This window comes from Tetrao urogallus, assembly GCF_951394365.1.
Source record: "Tetrao urogallus genome assembly, chromosome: 7".
Lineage (NCBI taxonomy): Eukaryota > Metazoa > Chordata > Aves > Galliformes > Phasianidae > Tetrao > Tetrao urogallus.
The window spans coordinates 12018211-12043993 of record NC_136820.1 but is presented as its reverse complement, the minus strand read 5'-3'; the positions used below and the strand labels follow the sequence as shown (position 1 = coordinate 12043993).

Sequence of the window (25783 nt, the reverse complement as noted above, 5' to 3'; positions counted from 1 at the left end):
CTGGAAGGCATTCTGTGTTGTGACGGCTGAACAGAGGCAGCCATAACTGTACCTGTTCTTTGGGTTAAAGCCCAGTTCTGACACAGGTGTTTTAATGGGGCATTTAAGTTCAGAAATTCTTCCCATTTTCCCTTACTCTGCAGAGTCGCTTTTGAATGTGACCAACTTCGTTTGTTCGTTGGTTTGTTTGAACGTAGACCTCAGCTGCACAATCTTCAAACCTGGAGTTGGGTGGTAGCTGCAGTAGCACTGGCCCTGCCAGTCTCCCAGTGTCCAAGTTCAGTCTTATCCTCTGATTTTCTTCCTCAGCTGCATTTTCTTCAAGCTAAAGGCTCCTATAGAGGGGGAGTATCTTGTCTTATGTTGGTGCCCAGGAGAGATGCAAAGTACGGAAACAGATCTCCCAAAATTTTAAGCTGCTGGTTTGAATCCTTGCTTGTCACTTTCTTTATTTGTGCATTCACTGCTTTCAAGGAGCAGCAGCTCAGGTTTTCTTAGTGGCACTCCCTGGGGCAGGAGCAGCTGCTCAGGCTGGGCTATGTGATCAAACCAAAGCCATAGCAGCCAGCAGTCATCTTCACCCAGCAGAGTGCTTAAGCTTTGTTACAAAAGCTGCTTAATTTGGTTTCAGTGCGTTTGTATTCTGGAGCCACAGTATCCTGCATATATGCTTAATGTTCTTCACCATACTCAAATAATCTTTTTTTTTTCTCAGATTTTCTCTCTAATTTAGCCATGACTACATTTTTCTAAAACTTTTAACTCATCTGCGTATAGCCATTACCATTTGGCAAAGGAATGTGCAGTTCCCAAGCGTGACATTTTCCAGGTGTGGCGTTTCTTCCAAAATACAATGTGGTTGGCTTCACAATGCAGGGCACTGTAGAGCAGCAGATGAAAAGAGCTGTTTCCTAGCAGGCACAGTTTGCTTTTAGAAAGCAATTAGATCAGATCTGCAATGAGGGAAGAGAGTAGCCTGGAGCTGAGCTGCCCACCCTGTATGTAAGTTGTTTCAATTGTCCTCCCGTGGAGGAGAGTGGGAACAGAATTCAAAGTGTTGCACTCCTCAGAGAGTAGAAGAGACAGAGTGAGACCAGTGCAAGAGCTGGTAAGCCAAGAGCATGCATTAGAATACAGGAGTCCAGGCAGAGCTCTTGGAGAGGTGATTTAAGCCCTCTGTCATTCTGCATCAGGCTCAGCCTCACGGCAACACAATTCTCTTCAAAACTAAAACCTAGAAAATGTCCCCTCAGCAGTGTAGCAGTTCCACAAGCCCACTCAAAATATCCGCACACACACTGAGAGAGCAACTGCGGTTGAAGTTCCCCCTCCCTTCTGTGTATCAATCTTCAAGTAATATATGGAAAACTTGAGATTAGAAAAATATGTTGTTCGTGCACTCTAGATGGGTTGTTCAGAGAAAATATGCACTTTGTTCACTTTGCAGTGAGATTGTGAGTGATCAGAAGAATGCAGAGATACTCGGGAGAAAGGCTGGCAAGAGGTGATCTGTGAGCTGCAAGCTCTTTAGGGTAAAGACCCCCATTTTTTCTCACACATGCTGCATTTAACACGTGAGAAGTAATCAGAAGTGTTGTTTGCCTTTCCATCAGTTTGTGATTTTCTCAAAACTAAATTAAGAAGGATGAAGTTTGATGAAGCAGAGACAGGCTCTCAAAACAAAGCTCCTGAAAATTCTGAGGGAATCTTCTTCCCTCTGTTCAGAACTAGAAGTGGAAGCCCCAGGGAAAACAAGGTGCATGTAGCTCCAGCTATTAAGATCTTTATGTGATCTTAAGAATCAAGTGAGCTGTGGCCTGGTGTCACCAGAGATGAAGTCTCTGGTGGAAGGACATAAACTGTGAAGAATGCTCCTGATGTACTTTTTCTGTCTCAAATAGGTCCTGACCCACAAGTTGAGCTTGTGGGCTGGCAATGTTGCTTGTTTCTTCACCAGGGAACGTGCGCTATGTGCAAGCTCTCTTCTAGCACAAAGCCAGCAAAACTGGTTTTCTCATTGCTTTTGTCATCAATTCAAAAGTGAAAAGTTAGGGAACTTGGTTCCATGATTTGTAAATTGTCACGTATTATTGTGTTGGGGACATGGAAAATGCTTGGTGAGCCGAGCGCATTTAGACAGAATGTTTCAGGTCAGCACAGGAGCTGAGTAAGGGGATCATTCGAGGAGTCAGCCTAAACATCTCTGCTTCTCTAATGTTGAGACAGAATTTAGGTCCAGAGTGCATGGACAGGCGGATTTTAGGAAATAGGGTGGAAAACTAGTGAAGTATATCCATATATCTTGTTTTTATCACTAACTTGGACTAGATTGATTTAAAACTCATAACAAATGGGAACTCTGCAGCAGGCAGTCAGATGAGTTCCTCATCAACACATCGCTAAAACCGACATGGTTGTATAAGTTATAGGGGATAAGTATTGAGCCTGAACTGTTCAAGGGAGGCTGCTTGAGCTAGGATTGAAGCCTTTCCTCTGAGCTGTTAAAGGGAGATTCTTGGGATTGTTGACAGTGCTGAACACATCCTAAAGAACAGCTGAATTTGTTTCCCAGGATTGCTTGCTGTCTAAATATCTCTGTGTGTCAAGTACACTTTTGTAAAGAATGGGGATGTGCACATGCACAGACAGCAATTGAACAGGGAAAATTGCCAAGTCTGATTTCAGTTCTGAAGTATTACAGTGCTAACATAAGATTTATCTCTATTCTGTGAAGTATTCTTGGGCTCAGTCCATCACAAGTCTTTGTTTAGCTAGAGTGTTAGAAATATTATTTTGATTGCAAAATTATCTGGCTTGAGATGATTAGTAAAATATATAGAAATCCAGTAAGCAACTCTCCAAGAATAGCTCTTTTTCATGTGCTGTTCTTTCTAATATGGATTTGGAATATTTGGGATGGTGGTGGTGTTTGGGGCTGGCAAACTTTGTATATTCAGTACTGCCTTTGAGCAAACACAGCCCAGTCCTTCTGCATTAGTCCAGAATCTTCAGCTGGTTACAATGCATTGATGGCTTTTTCCAGCACAGCTTATGTCAGGAGACGCACTACCAACATAAATACAGGGTAAGGGCTGCTTCTCAATGTAGCACTAATGGAGAAAGTAACCTCTCTGCTGCTTGTCTTAAAGTTGATGCTTGCAAAAAGTTATTTTCAATCACATTAATTCTACTTACGAAATACTGCGATCTAACAGTGTCTTTCTCCAGGCAGGGATGCACACAGGAGAAGTATTTGGGAGATATGTAGTCCTTCAAGTCCTGCCTCTTAATCACTTTCCAAAATTTGGAAGTGGGCTTGAACTGCATCACTTGTGCTGCACACAAAGTACACTGTAGGCCTGCTGCCCCTGGATCCCCCTTCCTGGAGAGGCAACTGTGCATGCTTGCAGCTCCCACTGAGCTCTTACAACAAGACATAACCACATACTTAGCACAGATGCCTTTACCAGCAGCTTTTTTTTCCCTATCCTGTGCGTGTTTTTCTTTTTTTTTGATTGCCTTATATTCAGTTGCTTTACAGATGGGGTTACTTTGAAAGCTGGAGGATTTCAATTATAAGTAATTTTCTTAAATTCCTCTTATTTTAATACAGTAGAATATTCCAGTGTTGTACCTTGTTATCTATGAAGGTAATTTATTAAATCCTGTATTTTAGCACTGATAAATTTGTGTAATTGTATAACCCCTATTTCTCTTACTGCTGAATTATATGGAGAAACTTTGCAGTAATGAATTTGTACAGTCCATAGAAGTAGGCTTCTAGAACAAGGATGATTGCATGCAAGAAATAACCTCAGACTTCATCAAAGCAATAACTGGTTTGAATATATCCTTGCTAACTGATGTTTTTCCTTGTACTGCCAGCTTGAACAATGAATCACAAAAATATGATCTCCCTGATTAGTACTTCACTGTAATTGTAATCATAACATCATTTAAACAGGTGTAGCACAGAAGTCTGATGCATGACCTTCATTTGCACAAACCAATACTGCTTGGTTCTCTGATTGAATCCTTCTGAGGAAGGCAAATAAAGAAAGTGTTTGATTGGCATATCAACCACACTGCTTTTGTAAGATGATGTATTTGATATATTTAGTGAGGGGCTGGGGGGGCTTTTTTTTTTTTGTTAGTACTTGTTCAGGTCTAGGAGACAGTCCTTTAACTATACAGATGAGTGTCCTCATCATTCTGCAAAGTATTTTCACCTCTTGGTTAATTCCTGAACAGGAAAAATGGAGGAGTACGGAAAGATCTGAAGTTGTAAATGTTAAGAAAACGTTGTAACTGACAACACTCTCAGTAGAAAAGGCTACTTGGATAAATTGACGTGATAAATATCGCCGCCGCAGCAAGTATTTACAGCAGAGTCTGAACCTCCTTGAATGTAACGTCATCTAACCTCAAAGTTACAGTAAACCAAGCTTCTTAACTGTGATGCTTATGGGGATCATTACGTTATACCAAATCTCCTGTCAGAATTGTCTTATGGTTCAAGCCAAGTCAGACACTCATGAATATATGGTGGGTTTAATTCACCTTGATATTAGTAATTAGAGCCCCATCCATCTCAGAGTATCCAAATCTAATAGCACAATCCACAGGGCTGTGCCAACTTGCATTAAATTCACATTCAAATACCTAGGTAATGAGGTTGCCTTCAATAAGAAGGCTGTATTTTAGCTGTAATATGAGCATTTAGTAAAATCCTTCTTGGTATGTTTTTCATGGTTCAAAGAGCTTAGATAGTCTAACTCCTATCAGCTCTTCTCGTCCTAAAATCCCCAAATGAAAACCTTTTCGTCTGAAATTCTCTTTTCTCTCGCTGATGTAGCAGAGAAGCATTATCCATGCTCAGTAGCTGGTTAGTAGAGTGATAAATGACTTGACAGGATAAGCTTTCTCAAGATATGTCATAAATAGGATAAGCCTTTGTTCTGAGGAAATTCCAGTCCCTCCAAAGTGCAGCCTGTCTCCCATCCCCTGGCTGCTCTGTAGGCTGGCACAGTGCGCCATTCTTACACAGTCCAAAGCCTGCCGTTTTCAAAGCAGACTAAGTGAATTAAGAAATTTAACAAAATCCATCTTCTGATTCCTTTAAAAATCCCAGCAGGCTTTGCTACAGAACACACTCTCTTCTCCAAAAATATATGCAGTTTTAACAGAAAAATCATTCTCTTCTATTTATCTCCTGTTTCTCTGGCTTCCTATTTCTCCTGCAATAGCTGCTTTTGGGAACCTAGAATAGAAACACATGCAAAGTGTCTTGTATCGCTGCGCTTATTTTTTCATGAACTGGCACAAGACTTAGCCAGTATGAGCAGCTTTGCATGCTGCTTTTGTGCATATCTGCAACGCTCATGCTTTGAAAACATCCAATAATAATTTATAGTCGTGAGAAGTGTTCTATATATTCTAAAAGTACACTCATCTCTGTGTCCTTTGGGTTAAACTTAACTCTATTTTGTGCTACAGATATTTGTTTCTTTGGGTTTTTTGTTTGTTTGTTTGTTTTGTTTTTGTTTGTTTTGTTTCAGATCTGAGTCTGCTCTATGGATCACTTTGTGATAATAATAACAGGGTCACTTTGTTCTTTGTGTTCACAGAAGTATTTTGACACTGGTCTACTGATTTGAAAATACTGATACCGTGTATCTCAGTCATTTGAGATTTCAGAGCATTCTGTGGTAAAATTTTGTTCTTTCAATGAGTAGAAGTTAAATATCCCACAGAGAATGGCTGTGAAGAGCTGTGCAGGACTGCAAAACATCTGCCTGCATTTCTCTGCCTTCTCCTTCCACTGCTGCATTCTCCAAGATGTCGGTCAACCTCCTGCCAGGCGTTCTCCTCTCCATCACTCCAGCCTCCTGTGCCTCAGCAGTTAGACTGTTAACCTCTCCCCAGCCAGCTGCCACTTTTCTCAGTAGATCCTTCAGCCACAAAACAGGAGCAACTGCAACAAAAACACGCCTGTTGTTCCTCTTCCTGCCCAGTTTCTTCTGACTTCACCCTAACCCTCAAACTTTGAAGAGCTGATTCTTATGCAAGCACCATCCTTACTGAGAAGAGCCCATAGATGTCTTCAGTGAAAATGGCTGTACTGTAGTACACTAGTCCTTGTTTCTACTGTAGAAGTACAGAATTGTAGAATCATTAAGGTCAGAAAAGACCTCTACAATCACCTAGTCCAACCACCAACTCACCCCACCATGCCCACTGACCACATCCCTCAGTTCTTGCTCATGGTTCTTGAGCACCTCCAGGGACGGTGACTGCACCACCTCCCTGGGCAGCCTGAGCCACTGCACCACTGCTCTTTCTCAGAAGAAATTCTCCCTCATATCCAACCTGATAAGTGTTTAAATGGTAGCAGTAATCTTTATACAGCACTTAAAGCTAGTGTGGAACTGCTGAAGAAAAAGATCACCCTTGACAGTTGTCAATTCCCTGTTTGTTTTCAGGTGATTAGTGAAAGGCTGAACAGTTCCACTGTGATTTCTCACAGCCTCATCCATGATTAGGAACAGCATTTACTGTCTCCTCCAAGCTTCTGGCATCAGTTTGCTTGCAGTCTTTATTAATGTTTAGTTCTCTTGCTTTGCTGTGATCAGTACAAAATCTAGAAACGTCTGAGACCTGAAATACATGACCTATTATGCTAAATTGTTAAGAGGTGAATGGAGCTTGCTTTGTATGTATGTACACATAGTGGAAACATCCAGTAGCTGGCAGGTACAGCATTAGCAGACAACATGGCTGGAAACTGAAGCTGGACAAATCCAGACTGAAAGTAAAGCATTTTAAAAGTCTACTTCGGGATGGTGACCCCATGGAGAGCATTCATGAATGAGCCTCAGGGACAGCCTTTGTCTGAACATTCTTAGGGAACAAAAAGCTCCTTCCTCGCATAAGATGATACAGGACACTTGAGTATCCAAGTGGCTTGTGATCTGCAGGTGTGAGAAGGCAAGGCCAGCAGCTGTGCTCAGAGCTGTGCTTGCACGCTCACTATAGGACAGCTGAAGACAACTGAGAAGCAGCGCTTGAAATGCAGTATAAACAATACAACAACAGCATCCATTCTGAGATTTGTACATAGACTTCTCACTTTCATCTCTCCCCTTAACTGAGTAGGTACACCCTCTGCCCTGAAGTTAGGTGTATGTGTGTAGCATGCAGGAACTGTGAAGTACAAATCTCTCTGGAGGAAGTAAGCAGCTTTTCCTCAACACACTGTTTAAGGCACAGTTGCATTTGGGAAGGATTCTAGGATTCCCAGAGGAGATGGGACAGCTGGTGAAAGCCTAAAGCATAGAAAACACGTGGTTTATGTACTTTGTGACTTCTTTTCTTAGCGCAGTCTCTGTCAATGAACAGTTTACTTAGAGTCACGGTAATGTGTTTGAAAAATTGGAAAAAAATTGAGAAGTCAGTATGTTACTGTTTATAGCATGGACTTAATTCTCTGTATGGTGGATCACGTGTAATAAGACAACTTTCTGACACTCTGTCTACAGTCCTGGCTGTTCATGTAACGCGGGTAAACTTCATGTGTTGAAAGAAATAATTGAAAGAAAAGGCACATGAAATGTAAACAGCTGATTTTTGTATTTTCCTGCCTTAGGGCAGTAACATTTGTGTCTGGTGGTGAAATCCAATGCACTCTTGTTACTCAGTTGATGGACTTTGTGTTACTATTGATCATAGGTTCCAGAATTTTGGGGTGTCTGAGCAGCAGAGCAAACAAATACTGTGTTCAGTAACATCACGTACAAACAAATCCTTCTGTGGATTTCAAGAGCAAGAGCCATTTTGAAAATCAGAGGTTATCATCTATTCACTCTCTCTTGCAATGTTAGAAGAGCCTCAATATCAAGTATTGTGATACTGAAAGCCAATTTTACTCTACTAAATGCTGGTTCGTTTAGAGTCATCTGTCTTGACTGATCACCAGGCATGTTTATAGTATATCTCAGTACTGAAGTCAAAGTCTAGCATTTCTGGTTTGGGCTAGTGTAAATCAGATTTTCTGTAGAGCTAGATAAGCTGTCAGAGAGTCATGTATGTTATTAATTATTTACTCTATATACACAGCTCAGAGCCTATACATTGCTGGTTCCAGAAAGCCATTAGGAAATATTCCAAGCGTAGTTTTAACATTTGATTTATTGCTTACTGGAAATATCTTCAGATGAGCACAGTCGGATGTCAAGGGTGAAAATATTTGGCCTGGACATCCGACACTATTCCTATTCCTATTCCTCACATCTAGCCTGGGTTCCATAGCAAATACAATTCCTTTTTTGTTCTCTTTAGAGTAAACTCACTTATTTTTCTTAGATCACTCCTACGTTTTAAAGAACACAACTTTTTGTTGCTGACTGAAATGTCCTGATGACTAATGAAAACTTTCAGTCACCTTTCCTTTATCTGTTCACTTGTTTTGCTTAGCTGACTTTGACATTTGGAAGTTCTGAGATTTGGGAGGGGTGAAGGGAAGTTGTATTTCAAAACCAGAAAAACAGTTCAGGAAATTCCAGTCATCTCTGCTCCTTGGTCGTGTGAATATACTTTAATGAGCACTTCCAGTGGGCCACATTGTTGCTAATGCAGTAGTTCTGGAGAGCTCAGTCAGAAATCTCAAAAATGTTGATTCCTCAGGATTTGAGACCCAAACCAGCTTAAGTGGAAGAATCTGTTAATTAGATATCAGGACATTTCAGCAATAATTCCTTTACTTAGAAACACTGTAATACTTTTATCAGCTCTTTTGCTTTTACTAAAACAATTGAACAGAAAAGCTTCAACACATTGAGTATTTTTCTTCTAATCACAGTTTACTTTGTGAGGAGATACAGGAGTTGACAAACAAAGGTAAGAATCCTGACTGATGTTTGAAAGGCTCACTAATCCTTCCCTTGAAAGGTTCATTTAAAATACAGAAAATGGGCCACCTTCTTCTCTCTTGGTAGTTTTGTAGTGAAAGGTTGATTGTTCAAGCGGCAGCGTTCAATTATTTTGCTTCTGATGCTATCTACGTGTAAAAAAATCTAGCTAAGCTCAGATGCTCCCTGCAAGCTTTTCAGTTGGAGCCTTCAGCGCAAGATGCAAAACAAAAAGCAAGAGTTTCAGAGTTTACATTCTAAATGTAATGGGTTATACTGTCAGGTTAAAGGGTGAAATTTGCTTCCAGAAATGCAAGCAATTTGGAAAAGCTGCTGCAGCATTTGCCGTTTTTTTTAAAGTGAAACTCATTTCTTGATTATGTTTGCTGGAGAAAATTTTGCTAATTAGGGAAGTCAGAGCAGTAGCTAGAGTTCAGAGAAGTTGCCCAGCAATGTAGCCATCCACTTCTTGTTGAATTAGTTCCAATATTTGACATCCTCAGCAGACATTAAAAACATATGCTATATTAATAGTTTTAATACAGTTGAAACAAAATAAATCTCTCTCCGCATCTGTGTTTAACTTTTTTCCCCGAGGACCTGGGATGCTCAAATGATATACATAAGGACCAAAAGCCAAGGCGTGTATTGGTCTGATGTTTGATGGCCAAAAAAGTAAACAGCACTGACCTCCAGAAGTGCAGTGAGCAAAATACACAGTTTTAGCAGTATGTATAAAAGTTAAGTCCACTAAATAAATGCCCTGGAAACACGGCGAGAATATACATACAGTGGGAAATAAATCAGCTCTCAAAGTGGTAGTGATGAGAGTGACTCAAACCATTTTGAAGTTTGTGTGGATTACTGCGTTGCTACTGATAGGAATTTTAGCCCCTAGATTTACTCACTTGTGGATGGGAAAGTTTACAAGTGATTCAGTGCTGCTAACTGGATCCGCACTCACAGCAACAGGGGCATCTCACAGTGGCTCTGGCTCTGGGGGGAAGCTTGGCAGCGCTGAACAATTAGTACACTTTTTATTTGCAAGCCAGCTGAAGCTGGTCTCTACACAAACCAATGCACAGTCTTCCTTACCATCTCAGCTCTTATTTTTAAAAGGAATGAAACAGGAATGCAACCAGTACAAAAACACTGGTAACTCCACACACACACACACACACAAAAGATAGTAAAAAGTGTAAAATCGTTTATTTATGATTGAGATGCTGTGTTAAATGTTATGAGATGTTAAGTGTGGTCTACTTATTTTTTTCCTCACACAGTGTATCTGTATATCATACCCCACTGAGTAACCGGCACTTCATTCTGATGACCCGCTCAGCTCATGTTTGCAAAACGCTGTCACATTTTTTCTGCCAGCTCAAAGCAAAGTCACCCGTGCCTTTGAGTATGCATGCAGAGGCTCCACTGATCCCGAGCCAAGGCACACCTTCAAAGCACCCCCGTGGAGCCTGTGTTGTGACACACTTACACTGTAAGAGAGGCACAATCAAGTATAAGCAGCAGTTTCTTTGGGTAATTCGCATTTCCCGTACTGCTGGGAGAAACTGCATCCTCCTCCTCCTCCCTCTCCAGCTCGTTCGGTCCCCTGCTGAAAGGTAACACTGCAAGCCCATCCTTTGTTAGCCAGCGGGAGAGCAGCAGTAAACAATTCGAGGACAATAGCCACCAGACATATGGAAAACACTTCACTTTTACTGAGTTGCCACTTACAAATGCTTCACTAATGAGAATTCCTGAACGCTGAAGGAAGCTATCACCTGCTGGCTCCTTCTTGAAACACTGTGCTTTCTGTGGAATGGAAGGTTGCATTAGAAGCTCTTAAATGACCCTCATTTTTTTTTATTATTATTTTTAAAGGGGACACTTAAGGCTAGACTGGAAACTACAAACGAATACAGGTCAGAGAACAGCTCAGCACTGTCAGGTAGTAGTTTAGCAATGACCTCATACTTTCCATTTCCAGTGTCCTTCAGTGTTTGCCTTTTACAATGCCTTCTACACCACAGAGACTCTGGATTGTTTGGGAGATGCCAGCTAAATCCCCAATTTCAGCTCTCAGGAGGCTGCTGCACCTTCCAGGCCCTGGTGTCTGCCTGTGGCCTCTCTGTGGTGGTCGCACTCCCACAGACCACCTGCAGCAACCCGTGTTCCTAGGATGTCTCCATTGGTGCTGGTTGCAGGTGACTGTGCAGATGGACAGTGCTGGGGATGGGTTTACCAAATGGTGCTTACCAACCATGGGATTCCACAGAGCATTCCTCAGCTGCTCTGGAAGAAAGCCCAACACCTTTGTGTGCGTAAAGAGCCTGCAATCAGATGGCAGCTCCAGATCAATCATAGGATTACAGAATTATTAAGGCTGGAAAAGAGCACTAAGATCACCTAGTCCAACCATCAGCCCATGCCTGTGACCGCTCACAGACCTCGTCCCTCAGTGCCACATCCACGTGGTTCTTGAGCACCTCCAGGGACGGTGACTGCACCACCTCCCTGGGCAGCCTGTGCCACTGCATCACTGCTCTTTCTCAGAAGAAATTCTTCCTCATATCCAACCTGAACCTCCCCTGGTGCAATTTGAGGCCATTCCCTTTCATCTTATCACTGTTACCTGGGAGCAGAGGCCAACCCCCACCTCACCACAGCCTCCTTTCAGGCAGCTGTAGAGAGCGATCAGGTCTACCCTGAGCCTCCTCCAGACTGAACAATCCCAGCTCCCTCAGCCGCTCCCATCAGACTTGTGCCCCAGACCCCTCACAGCTTTGTTGCCCATCTCTGGACACACTCCAGGGCCTCGACGTCCTTCTTGCAGTGCGGACCCAAAGCTGAACACAGCACTCGGAGCGCGGCCTCAGCAGTGCGTAGCACAGAGGGACGATCTCCTCCCTGCTCCTGCTGGTTGCACTATTTGGCCGCACGCAGCCCTCCCTCGCGCTGGGCTCCCCTTCCCCACTCAGCCCGACCCGCACACCCCACACGGCCGCCCGTCCGAAGGCGCTGCGCCCCCCGCGCCCGCCTCTCCCCCCCGCGGCGCCGGGGCCGCACAAAGCGGGGCGGCGGCGGAGCCTTTCCCGCCGCCCGGGAGGCGGCCGCCCTCGCCGCTGCCCCCGCCCCGCCGCTGGGCTCGGGGCCGGCCGGGAGGCGCGGGGCAGCCCCGAAGCATGGAGCCGCCACCGCCTCTGGAGCAGCCGCCGCGTCCGCGCTCCCACACCGTGACCACCACCAGCAGCTCCTTCACCGCCAACCTGTCGGCCAGCTCCAGCACCCTCGCCTACGACAGGGAGTTCCTGCGGACCCCGCCCGGGCTCCTCATGGTGGCCGAGATAGTGAGTGCGGGGCGGGGCGGGGGGGCACGGCAGCTCTCGTCGCTGTAAGAAGTTCTGCTTTAGTTTAAACGAGTTGGTCGCCTGAAAAACGCATCAGCGGGTGACCAAGCTCTGCAGGGCGCTGCAGGTCAGGTGGCAGCGAGTTAGCGCCGGCCGCAGCCCGCGGTCCCGTCAGCCCTCGTAGCGGGGACGGTTCGGGCTGCCGAGTGACTTCTGGAGGCGCCTCTGAACTCCGCAGGCTGCGTGTGCTTCTGTGTCACAGCGCACCGACAGCCGCGTGCCAGAGTCACACGGCTTCTCTCCGTTTTGTAGTCAGTAACATTTCCCTGCGATCCCAGTCATTAGATAGATGTGCGAGCCAGAAGGGATGGGAGCCCCGTGGGTTTTTTTGCAGGGCTTGGTGAGATGCAAGCAGGCACGTGCTGAGGCTCGGTTGTGCACCACGGTGGCAGGTGGCACGGGGTGCCCACCTCGGTGTTAAGCAGCAGACACACGGCATCTCTGAGCCTGCTCATCTGCACTGCTAGTAATTGAGGAGCTTAAAGGGCTTGTTGCCCTGGCCAGTTTTCTTTGAATTTCCCTGTGTTGCTTTTGCTTTGATGGTGGTGGAAATACTGCGTACTAAACCAGGTTCATTTCCATTTGGAAACATTGTGCTTCAGTCGTGCTTGTGGCTCAACTCCTGCTTGCTACCTTTCCAGTAAGATAACCCAGAGAATCTTCAGGTGTTTGACTGTAGGCGGGTTTCCAGGGTTAGATGTAGGGGAGGCTTTGCTGTGTGGGACATCTGTGAATAAAGGTCTTAGTTGTGGAAAGAAAAGCATCTTTTCCATTCTTTTTCAGTTACCAATTACAACAAAATTCTGAACTTTTCTTGTACATCATCCAAACTCTAAGAGTTGTCTGGAGCATTCCCCACCCCACTGGAGCCTGGCTGTATGTCGGCTGTGGATGAAGCTCCATGTTCATGTGGATGAAGCTCCATGGCCATGGATAGGCTCCTAATGACTGACCCTTTAATGTGTGCTTTCCCATTAGGGATGACAGATGATGATACCTGTGTGGCTTTCCTTTCCAAGCAAAGTGTTGATGGTTTTCTTGGGGACTTTGTTTCCTTCACACATCCCTGGCTTGTAGAATAATTACAGGATGATTCTTCATCCAGCATGTTGATGTGAGTTCTTTAAACATTGACACTTAGAGTCAAGTTTGGTCTGAATTTTAGAAGTACCTCAGGGGAAATATGTTTGGCAGCTTTGAGAAGAACTTCAAAGCTACCTGACCTTGTAGGCCAACAAAAAATTGTGTCTTCACTGCAGACTTCCACTCACATGCTTTTGCTGGTCAACAGAGTGAAGATGTGTGGTCCCTGCTAGCTCAGGGGAGCCGATGGAAGTCTCTGAGGTAGATAAACTTATCCATGTTCGTGATGGGCTGTTTGAGAGAAAGGAGGACAATTCTGATAGCAGATTAACAGCATTAAGGCAAGCCTACAGAAGTACTGAAAGGTGGCATCCACAAGGAAATTCCAATGGTTCTCAGTTTAACTGATAATTTTAGCCCCATTTATTTTAAAGGAGGTGAAGATGCTGTTCTGTGAAATGAAAGACAAATATACTAGTAAATACTTTTAGATGGAATTAACTGAAGTTATTAAAATCAAATGATTTTATTTGAATGTTTATATATGTGCGTGTGTGTATTAGACACTGGATTTTGGCTAAACCATTTCCACTAATTCTGTATGATGTTTTTTCTGAGAGGAAGTGTGCTTTAGCAGAGCATGGCTAGCTTCATATAAGATCTGGGTTTCAAGTTGGCACCGAATCCATCAATTCCACTGTTCCGATCATCCAGTGTGTCTCAAAGTGTTGTCATGCCTGTACAGATTGGCTGCTCAGGGTGTTTCTGACCCTCAGCACTGACCCCCCAGCTGTCAGCCGCTGTCCTTTGCTAAAAAGTTGCAAAGCTGTAAATGGGACGGGCTTGTATCTGTGTCTGTATTTCACCTTGGGAATTCTCAACCTGATGGATTGCTTTCAGTCTGCTGCCATGCTCTGAGCTGCAGCAGCTGTGTAGGCGCCTACATAGCTGTGCCTCTGCTGCCCTGCTCTGAGACACCAGCTAGGTGGGCAGGGAATGGGAATGCTTTTAGGAGCAGCTTTCATTGCTCACCCACTCATCAGCTAGACACCATGTTTGTTAGGATGCTGTGTTAAAGCTAAGCCAGAGGCTTGAAGCAGGAGCACTGAAGAATTAGCACTGCATGTTTGATTACTGCCACTGTCAATCAGCAATGTGCACATTGAAGTTTGTGGCTGCTGGTTTTGAAACAAGAGCTCTCTTTGTGTAGATAAAGGGCAAATCTCTGTTATTCTTCTCCTCCTCAGCGTGGGTGCTGTGAAGATGAGTAATGGCTGTGTGCATTTCCAGGTGGGCTGGTAACCAGATATGGTACATTCAGATTTACCAGCTCCTAGGAGGATGTTCTTTGCTGTGCTGTAAAACACACATCTGCCATTAGCTCAACCTGCTGCTTCCAATTGCTTCAAGATACGTTGGCTTTATAAAGACAGATGGGTAAGGTATTATCTGTCTCTATGTAACTGCCTTAAAGCGAGCATAAAGCTGGGGTGGAGTTGGCCATGCACATTCAGCAGTGATGGAGCTGTGTATCCACACCTGTTTCAGCCTCACGCTGTAATGCCTTTGGGTCTGGAACTGCACATCCAGTGAGTGAGCACAGAGCTGCAGGTGGAGGTGTCGGCTGTAAATTACCAGGTGATGGCAGATATCCATTGCCTTCTATGCGGCCAGAGGGCGTGCAAGGCTTCCTGCCGTTTGCTAGGGAAAGAACTGGGGTTGGTTTATAATACTGCTGGATTTCTAAGAGAGGCCTTTGAGAACTGGTGTAAAATGCAGCTTTGCTGTGTGGAAGTTTATCCAAATTAGTTTAACACGGAAGTCATGATGTGTGATGAGCAAGGCAGTGGCTCCTGACTCAGGAGATCTGTATTTGCTGCCCTCAGTGCACTGGGTGGTTGTTGGCAGCAGAAGGAATTTCTCTGCATCTCAGTGACTTCAGCAGTCAATCACCTGAGTTAATGCTGCAGTAGAAGTGCATCCTGCAGAAGGTAGCAGGTACTGATTCCCATAGCATGCTCCCTAAAAAGGAGCATTTAGATTTTGGAAAGAAGCAAGTATAGTAATTTCCAGAGATGACTGCTGAGTGTTTCTTTTCCATACAGTGATGGCTCAGAAAGACTGTTTGTGGGAATTTTATGGCTCTGATTAATGGTGGCAAGCAATACCTCCTGAGTCTCAGTCAGTTCCTCAAGTCAAGCATTACTGATCACTTTGCAGAAGTGAAGTTTTTGTGGTTGCCGTGGATGTGGTTACAAAGGTATTTACTTTCCAGCACAATTACATTGATTTCTTCAGACTGTTGCCTCACACCAGTGTGTTGCTAGATGCAGATCCTCTCTTAAAACTTGCCCCGGTCATTCTAAGGCTCGTGATGGCTATTTGTCCCTAACAAAACCAAATATAACCTAGCTGCAAAAGGTCTGGGAGGTTTTTATGCTGCAGCTGCAAGCGAAAGCTTGTGATGGTGTAATTTTGAGTAAATTGTAATTGCAGTCATGTTTCCTTGTACTGTACAGATTAAAGCTATACATTACTCTTCGTGTGAAATGCCCAGAATGCAATAGGTGCTTGAAATAGAAGCTTGAGAGGTGCTTATTTATGTTACTGGCACCACATAAAATTGTGCTTCACATTTACATTTCTGGGGAATAAAAATAATTTTGACGACTGTTTCTTTATTCTTCAAATGAACCTTTGGAGGCATAGTTCAGGCAGGAAATCTTGTTTAACTTGCTTATTCCAGTGCAATGGTGAGCCTGGGAATGTTAAATAGTTACTGTCAAATTTGAAACATAGAAGTTACCAAAAGCAGAACCTGTCATTTCCAAATGTCTATTCTTTTTCCCTTTTAGTAGAAGCCAAAGTAGAAGTAGAAGTAGAACCCTTTAACGGGTTTTCAGGTTTTGAATTGTTAGCAATGAAATCATAGAAACGTTAAGAAAAACAGTGGGAACACGTACTATAGAATACTCAAAAGACATAAATTATACTTAGCTCTTAAAGTTGTCCTTGTGTTTTGCTTTTTCTCTGCCTGCAGTTCAGAGCTTTTGTATAGATGCCATGCTCCTGCACCCCTAGTTCTTGGAACAGCCTCAGAAACTCAGAGAGAGATTCTTGAAGCCCCTTCCCTCACCTGAGCAGCCCCAGCACTTTCTCTGGGATCATTGGCAGTAGAGATTTTTTTCCTTTTTTGCAATAAAATTGTTACTGCAATCAAAACGTGTCTGCATGCATGAAGGTGACAATGTTGAGGCATCTTCTGATGTGCTGAACAAGTGCTTTGCCTGAAAGAGGTGCACATAAGCGTGGTCTTAAAATGATTCAGTTGGAACTACTGAGGGAAAAAGCTACTCTGTTCTCATCAATCACTTCATTCAGCAGCTTCATCTTTCTGCACATGAATAAGAAAACATACAGTACAAAGTCTGGGCTCTATCCTTTATTCTTGATCAGCCAAAACTTTCACTGAAGTCAGGTTTCAGTTCTCACTTATTTCAGGTGCCATCGTTCCATCACTAATCGCTGTCATCCTTGGTGTCATGCATTCGTACATCTGTGTGACTTCCATCTGCTTCCAGGATCGTAGTGTTCACTTGAGTTCTGTTTCCTAGAGGCTTTTGATTTCCTGGACAAGGTCAGGGTGTTTCCTTGGGAGGAGAAAAATGTTTGGTGACACACAAGAAAACAGAAGCTTTGGAAATGGTGTCAAATGTGCTCCAAGTGCAGGTTGAGCAGTATGAAGTCTGACATGGTAAGAGGGTGAAAATGCCTTTCAAATTGAATGCAGATATTTTACAAAAGGTCAAAAATGCAAAATATTCTCAATATCTCAAGGTTAAGGTGGAATATCTATGAAATGCCATTATCTCTTGATGAGAAGAATGCTTTAAAGACATACTTAAGCATCAATTTCGTTCTTGGGTGGATAGTGAATATAATACGATTCCTTCTCCCTCACCTCTGCCAAACTCTAGAAAACAATCATTTTCCTCTGTACCTACAAAAATTCTTATGCAATCCAAAGGCAGTTGTTTTTTTGTTTTTTTGTTTTTTTGTTTTTTTTGTTGGTTTTTTTTTGTTTGTTTGTTTTTTTTTCCTTCTGTAGCTAAAATGCATAGTCCTCCCAGTATTTCTAATGGCTGCTTGGCCAGGAAAAAAATCTGTTTTCCATGCCATGCATGACGAAGTGGTGCATTTGCTGGTAACACTGTAAAAATGCAAACAGAGAAAGGAGAAAGGCAGAAAGGTGAATGGGCTGGGGGTCAGAACCATAACAGACCCCCAGCTTTCTGATTGCTGGTCTTACCCATTAGCAACGTGCTTCACCCCCCGCAGCAGCAGCAGATGCCTTTCAGTCCCAGCTCTAGGATGCAGGGAGCACTCCCATGTGTGCCTGGAGAGCCAGCGCTGTGCAGTGTGATATTTCTGCACTTGTTCCTGTTTCCATTCCAGAAAAGCATTAGAACTACTGCCCTTGGAGAGAGCATCAAGCCCTCTTTTTCTAGGATCAACTCACAAATGAATTTTAGCGCCTGCCAAATCTTTGGCGAGGCATTCTGTTCAGCCAGTTCCTGTGGAAGCTGCTAGCACTGATTCACCTGTTTCTGAAGGATCGGGAGCACTGAGTCACTGCTTTCTGTGGGAGCTGGGGCTGGCCAGAGGAAGGCTTGGAGCTAACCTTACATGAGTGAAATGGGAGAGCTGGAAGCCTGGTTCGTCCTTCACTGAATCTGTCCTGAGCATGACTCCACTTTTACCGAGTTAGAACACAAGAATGAGTGTTCACTCCCGTTGTTTTTGCAAGGTGTATGCGTGCAAATGATCCGGGTGCAACCACGAGTTTGCTGGGACAAAACCTCCAAAGCAAAACAAAAAGGGTTTCATCACGCTGCTGTCATTAGAGCAAGGCTGTAACAGCAGCTTGTTCTGGGCAGCCACGGTGGTTTTGTTCAATCTGAGATGCGCTAAAATCAGACTCTGTAGAATGGAGATGAACTAAGTAAGCATGGTTATAATCAGCAGTTTGTTGTTGCGGTGTTTGGATATATCATCATTTAGTTACAAAGAACAAACGTATTGAAAAATCCTCATTAGGGCTGGAAGGGGGCTGTGTGGGGAAACGCTCTCTGATCATCATCTCCAGTAATTGCTGTTTGTGTTTAGCTGATAGCCCGATGTGCGCAAATTAAAAGGAAACCTGTAAAAACCTCTGCTTCGTACCTGAAAACAAGACTGGTTTCTGTCATCAGCTTCAAATGTGCCTGCTTTATCCAGGCCTGCATTTAAATGGATTCAAGGTGACACTGTTCTGCACAGGCTCCATTCCTTTAGCTTGGAAACGAGACAGCCACTAACAAGATCCTTTTTTTCCCCCCTTTAATGTATGTGTAGTGATTACACATTAAAGAGTTCCTTCCACATGTATTTTAGCAGCCTCATCTCTTTTCATTTGACCAGCACGCTATTCCCAAGGCTGCAACTCCTGCTGCAGATAATAGCTGACACAAGGCTGTGCAGTTTTGAAATATGAGGAGGTATGGCAGAAACTTAAAAATCAAGACGCTGAGGATGTATCTGGCAGGAGTCAAACGCTGAGAGGCAGAGGGACAGCCAGAAGAAGCCTCCATCAAAAGTTAAACCTCTACAATGTATCTTTAAAATGGCACTTAAGTGATAAAATCTGCCTTGGCTGTGTCCACTTGGAGACTCTTCAGAGCGAGCTCTGACAGGATCAGGTGAGGGAGGATGATCCTGTGGGTAGATGAGTGCCTGCTGCTGCTGATGTAGCTCACAAGGCATAAAGTAATGCACGGTTGTCTTCTGCAGGCTCAGAGCACAGCTACGATACATGCTGCTTTCATCAAGGAGCTTCTGTCACAGTTATGGAGCAGGGAGGTTTCCTGGGAGTGGACTAGAGTATTGCGTGTTCTGTACAGCACTGGAGGAAGGCAGATGTGAGTAAGGAAAGGGATCACTCAAGGAGAAAAGGTGCTCTCTCGGCCAGTAGCTTCCATGGGAAATCTGAGTTTTATCTTTCGCCTGCAGCGCTTTGTTCCTGTGAGATGCTTGAGCAAATAAGGTGGGCTTTTCAGTGTCCTCCCTTTTCTCCTTGTTTTCTGGGTCACTGACTTTGGGTCTAAGGTGCAAAAGAAATGATTATTTGCAGTCATAGCCAAGTCAGTAAGAGCTATGTTCAAAAGAAGCAAAGTGCAAGTTAAGTACTGTGGGAAAAAAGAAGCAGTTTTCCAGAAAAAAAATTGGCAAGAAATGGATGCTTTTGACTTCAATTTTAGTGCAATCTCTTTAAAATTCTGAAGACAGCTATCCAGTCTGCTGCTGCACGCAGGTGATGCTACAGAGGAGAGGAAAATCTGTGGTCCTGTAATTACAGACTGCAGCACCATGTGTGTTTACTAGGGATAGAATGAAGATGTGTGAAAAACTTTCTCTCTGGCACTGTTGCTTACTGAACAGAAAGATATTTTAACATATGGTTGTGCCTACCTCTGGCTTGCTCATTCCTCTGCCTCTTTGTCCCTGTCATAATTTTATGATTTTTTAAGGTTTTTCATTGTGGCTTTTTTTTTCTTTGGGGGGGACGGGGTGGGGAGGGAGAAGGGATGGAGGTTTTGGTTCTTTCATTCCTTCAAGCCTTCCTGCCCCACTGCTCTGGACAACTTGCTGAAGGTCTGCTTTGCAGGATCTCCATCAGGACAGCCTTTCCTTGGGCTTGGCACAGACCACATAGAAGGCGCAGCTCCTGCCATAAGAATAGGGCAAAACAGGGTCTTACAGTAAGAGATGTGAGGCAGCTGAAAGAACAGGCTCTGCTCACTGTAAGACATCCATCATTAGTGGTTTGATAAAACTGTAGCTGGACAAAACTGTGATAAAGTACTGTGGCATTTAAAAACAATATTGCAACATTAATACAATGATTTAGGAGGTTATTGGTGAATTATTGTAGCATGTTTGTTTCTTGCATTGCTAAAGGGGCTTACTTTTAAATAAACATGCTTTAGGCTGAACTGTGAATGCTACAGACATGGGGCAGATTGGACAGACTGGGTTTTGGTCAGACCTACCACCATCTCCCAGAAAGGAAGGATTTTTGAAAAAGCTGAACAGTACTTTGGTGTAAGAAATGGGTGAACACATGGAAAAGCAGGATCTCTGTTGGAATTTCTGATTTATATTTTGGAGCCTCACTGTGTGCATAAGCAGTGACCATTGGGATGCACGGGACAGTCACAACCGTTACGTCTCTTGTGGATTGCCTGCTGGGCACTGCTAAGGTGTGGCACTGTTACAAACAGCACATTATTAGTGTTATTTTTGTTTTGTTTGGCTGGTTGGTTTTTTGTCCTAATGCATGTGAATTTGGCTATTTTCAGAGTCTAAATACCAAATGATACCACTTGATGGGATTTCTTGTGGAGCAATTTCTGTTTGAACTGTGATCTCCGTGTAAATGTGTATAAAACTAGCTTTAAAGATATGACACAAGCCTACACTACTATAGTTCAGTGATGAGTGAAATAGTGATAAGCAACTTCTCATGTTACTAACCGCATCTTGTCATTTGTTGCAGTTGTTTAATGATTTTGCCCTTTCTCAGCAAAAATGAGGGTAGGAACGCAGAATAAGGTTTACAAACATTTTGTTCACATTTGGGATTTCGTTTTAGACTTTGACCATCGTGAAACATGACCAGACATTTGCACAAAGAACTTGATGTTTTCTTTGTGCAGTAACAGAGGACTGTCTAGCAAATGTTTGCCTAAAGTAAGCAAATCAGGACAGTGTGTCAGGGATGAGATGGGGAATCTTAAGAAGTATTTCGCCAGGTCAAGTTAAAATTAAACAGAGCACAGAGCAATAAATGAAATGGAATTCTCTAAGCTCAGTTACGTTCTGTTTTCACTGTCTTACTAAATGGAGGAGTTGAATGCTAGCCCCTAAAGGCCCCAGAACTATGCCTGCAGTCATTGTCATTTCAAAACTGTTTTCTCCTAATCTTATTTTTTTTCAATATACCTCTTCAATTTAGGTCTCATGTACAACAAAATATCAGGGAGAACTGTGTTTTAGAACGCATGATTTTGAATTGTGCGGGCTGTTATTTCTCTATCATATAGACAATGTACACAAACAAGAAGATGATCCTGAGCCAAGGTGCAAAGAGAGTCCAGATGAGTTGACAGGAATCGAAACAGTTATTATGAAGAGAAGGTTATAATGATTTGGTTTTTGATACTATTAAAATCTGTTGTAAAATTCCCATTGACTTCAGACATCCCGACATCTCCGTGCATGAAACACCAGGACCAGGGCAGCCTGGCTCCAAGGAGGTTGCACAGCTCATCAGCACGCCTGTTGTTTGCTGAGCTCCTACAGATCAGCAGCTCCTTTCCTACTGTCATTTCCTACCCACTTGTTGCCTTTGGTGAAGGATCAGCTTTGTTCCTTCCGTTCAGTGATGAAGAAAGAAGTGTTCCTGGGTTGTTGCTTTGGCCTCCGCTGTAGATCAGTCTAATGAAAGAGATTGTCTTCCTCCAGGCTTTCCTCCCTGAGACCTCTGTGTGCAGCACTTGGTGTCAAATTAAGTAGAGATTGGGAGGGGCCCAAGTCTTTACCCTTTGTTTGTTTGACCTATTGTACTGAAACTGACTTGGGGAAAATGAAAGGCTCAGTAAAATTGCTTCAAAGCAAAGTCTTGCTGCAAGGTTCTTTACCCCTTCTGTGCATGCTTTTTTTTTGGATTTTTTTTGTTCGTTTGTTTTTGTTTTTTGTTTTTTGCTTAAACAGAGCTGCTGATTGGTGGCAAAAAGGAAAACTGCCGATTCTTCCTCAGACATACCCTTTTGTAACTCACATGTCTAATGTATGTATTTCCTTAAAGCTGCCTGTGGCCGTGTATGCTACAGATACAAGTACCTTGCTTCATGGTGAAGCATTAGTCATTTTGTTACATCCACATCACCTTCAGGATGTTCATAAATCCTAAGTATCAAAGCTGCACAGTGTCACAGAAATCAATCTAAATGTGTTCCTATCCAATACATGAAATGTGTCCCATGACTTTCCTGCCTCATCACTTGATTAATATAAGGCTGCGTGTATAAGCATTCTCCTGTATCAAAGGCAAATCACTTCACTTGCAGTGTTCTTTGTTTTCCCTTTGTGTGATCTAGCTAAGCTCTCAGCTAATGAAGTGCTTCAGCAGCCTAATTCCTTTCTGCTTGCAGTTCTGTTTGCTAGATCTGCGATTTGTCTGCTGTAGGAAGTTATAGGATGTGTCTCTGCACAGTTCAGTGGGCTGTTTTCACTGTGAGGATTTTAATGTGGGAATAGTTGGTAGCTTGAAGTAAGGCAATCTGTAAAGTACTTCTTTTTGTAGCTTACTGGTTTTGAGCTTTCTAAAGAATTTTCCTTCTTTGATTTAATTTTCTGCCTTTGACTTGAAACAACAAAAATAATGCTTTCTGGGGAAAACATACTAAATAGCTCTGACCCTGCACACAGACCTTTTAAAGAAAATGCCAATATCAGTTTACTGGCTCCTGGCCTTCCCTTCCCCCTCAGTGGAAAAACAGGCGCTTCTGAGTGGGAGGTAGATAGCTGAAATAATCACCAAAGTGTATTTGAACAAAGAGTGGTAAGACCTCCTTATTGTATCTGCTCTACTGTAATCATTGGGATGAAAATACTGGAAAGAAAGCTGTGGTCTGAATACGAGGCAAGGGAAAGTGGAAAGGTGTGGAAGTGAGCTAAGTAAATATCATTTAGTTGGTTGTATATACTGGGGATGTTGTAATTTAAACAAAACTACAGGAAAAGGCTCTGATTTTCCAAAAGAGCTGCTTGGATGGGAGCAGAGCCTGCAACTAGAGCAAAGCTTCAGCCTGTAACCCCCTCGGCTCCTTGGCTGTTGTTGCATTATGTTGAGCTCTCTCCCTTGTAATGTGGCATGCACGCTGTATCACTTGCTGTTATTGAACTGCAGATCAAATGCAAACATCTCGCAGCGAAGTCGGTTGCTGCACTTTTGGGAATTGGTACCACCAGCTGCCTGCTGTTCATGGCCGCCTGCACCAAGACAGAGATGGACCCCACTCCTATGTCCCTAAACCACAAGCTGTGATCTGAGATGGACTTGTCCACCGGTGGCTGGTAGTGTCCTTTCCTCACACAGTTTGATCTGTGCTATGCTTGGAGCCATGACTTGAGGCGTAGTCACGTGTTCTGACTTTCTGCCTCAGCATCAGTGATGGGTGAGGGTGAGTGGGTAAGGCAGGCTGGAGAGCAAGCATGCAGTGCTTGTATTTTGTTTAGATTTATTTGGGTCTCAGGATGAGGAGATTGGCTTGTCTTCTTTGGAACAAAATTCCAATCTGTGCTAGGAAGGTGAGCACTCTTTGCTGATATCTTTGGGAGTTGTACTGGTCTGCAGGCTAACAGCATGCCTGTCCAAAGGAAAGTGCTGTGCCTGCAGAGGAGCAGGAAGGTCAATGTAGAAGGAATACTTTCCACTGTGACTTGTAATTGCCCAGGCATGGGGGTCCCACTAAATCAGGCATGTCCAACCCGTAGTGCAGCATGGCTGGCAATGTGGCATGGCCAAGGCCCATGCTATAAAGGGGGGTGGCTCTTCACTACAGATTGGTCCCAGGCATGCACCCATCAATCAATAACAACCAAACGACAGGTGCTCTATTAACCCTGTGCTGGCTGAAATCAGCGCACGAGGAGAGCAATGCTGTGCAGAGCTGACTCAAGAGATGGCAGATAGTTGTATGCATCGTGATACACTGGCTAGATACAGTGCTCTGAACAGTGAAAAATACACAGTCGTTCTTTCTGTTTTGATGATGGAATTTGGGAATAGGTTTCAAGACTGCAAAAAAAAAAATATTGTCAATTTATGTTTGTGACACCATTTTCAGTCCACGTAAATACATGACCTGGAAATTTTCAAATGGATCATAGAGAGTTGCAATCAGATATTCAACTCAAAAATCTGATCATGTCTCTTTGCCAGTCTTTCATAATCCTTATCTTAACAGAGAAAAATATCTTTTGCTTTACAATCACACTTTATTCATGTCATCACTTTTTGGCAGCACGCACATTTGTAGCAACTGTTTTCAAGGATGAAGCATAGGAAGAGAAAAATTTCATCAAAAGTCTCCGAAGAACACCTTGAGAGCTTAATAAGAACTGCAGCCACTGCCGCTAAACCTGATTGATGCATTAGTGTCACAAAAACATGTTCAAATATCCCACTGGATTTATGGTTTTGTTCCTCTCTTTATTAACATTTTAAGAAAAATATTAGAATTTAAGGTGTTTTGTTACGTATACATTAGTAATATTGTGTATTTTATGAGGGTTGCTCTGAAAGTAATGCCTCCTATTTCATTACATTGGCCCAAGATGTCAGATGCAGATGTTGGTGGTACATGTTGGCAGCAGAGGCTGAACCTTCCCACCAGTATCCCATTACGTGTTGTTGCCTTGTGACAGATGGCAGCAGAGGGGCAGTCTGACAGAATGCCATCTGACATGGAAGTGTGTATGAAGTAAAAGGGTGGAATTGAATTCCTCCATGCGGAAAAAAATGGTGCCCATTGACATTCATCAGCACCTGGTGAATGTCTGTGAGGACCAAAGGGTGGATGGTGGCACAGTGAGGTGGTGGGTGGTGTGTTCCAGCAGTGGCAACAGTAAGTCACCACCTCCTTCATTGCTGGAGAAAATGCATAGCTAATGGTGGTGACTATGTTGAGAAACAGTGTTTTGTAGCTGAGAATTTGCTCTATCAAACAGTGTTACTGTGCTGTGGTTTCCATGGAAATAAATAAGAGATATTACTTTAGGAGCAACTTATGCAGCCCAAGACAATTCCTCTTCATTCAGTGTGGCCCAGGCAAGCCAAAAGGTTGGGGATTCATGTATTAATCCATGATAACCCAAGTGGTTTGCAGATGTCTTGAAGTCTCTGTTGGAAAATATGATTTAGAGACAGTAATGGAGTTGAATATGCATAAAACTCAAGGGTTATTAGCTTTCTTTTGGGGAGAGTGAGGCATAAATGCCTACAGGGAGAGCAACAGCCAAGAAGGGCTCATTGTTCTTGAACGTTTCTTGATTTTTCTGTTCATGTACTACAGGAGGAAAATTCAGAAGCTCCAACTCCAGGCTGGTAGCTCTGTCATGCAGAAAGTTTAAAAGTTCTCTGTGCCATGCTGTTGGCTGCTGCTCACAGTTCAGTGTGCAGCCATAACCCAAACCAGTGATTTGTTTACCTTGACTATGCTGAGCAGCAGTGTGCAGTAATTCATGAGCAGCTTTGTGTGCAGCTGTCACCCTTGTGGGGCAGCA

General features: G+C 43.5%; 1 protein-coding gene across 1 annotated transcript in view; it reads left to right on the top strand.

Moving 5' to 3' along the window:
• Positions 1 to 12088: 12088 nt before the first annotated feature.
• Positions 12089 to 25783, top strand: part of CMTM8 (CKLF like MARVEL transmembrane domain containing 8) — a gene marked incomplete at both ends in the record, with an annotated part of 35329 nt that continues 21634 nt past the window's right edge. The window contains one exon of the mRNA XM_079538433.1: positions 12089 to 12253. Coding sequence (XP_079394559.1) covers positions 12089 to 12253 — 165 coding nt within the window. The remainder of the gene's footprint in view (positions 12254 to 25783) is intronic.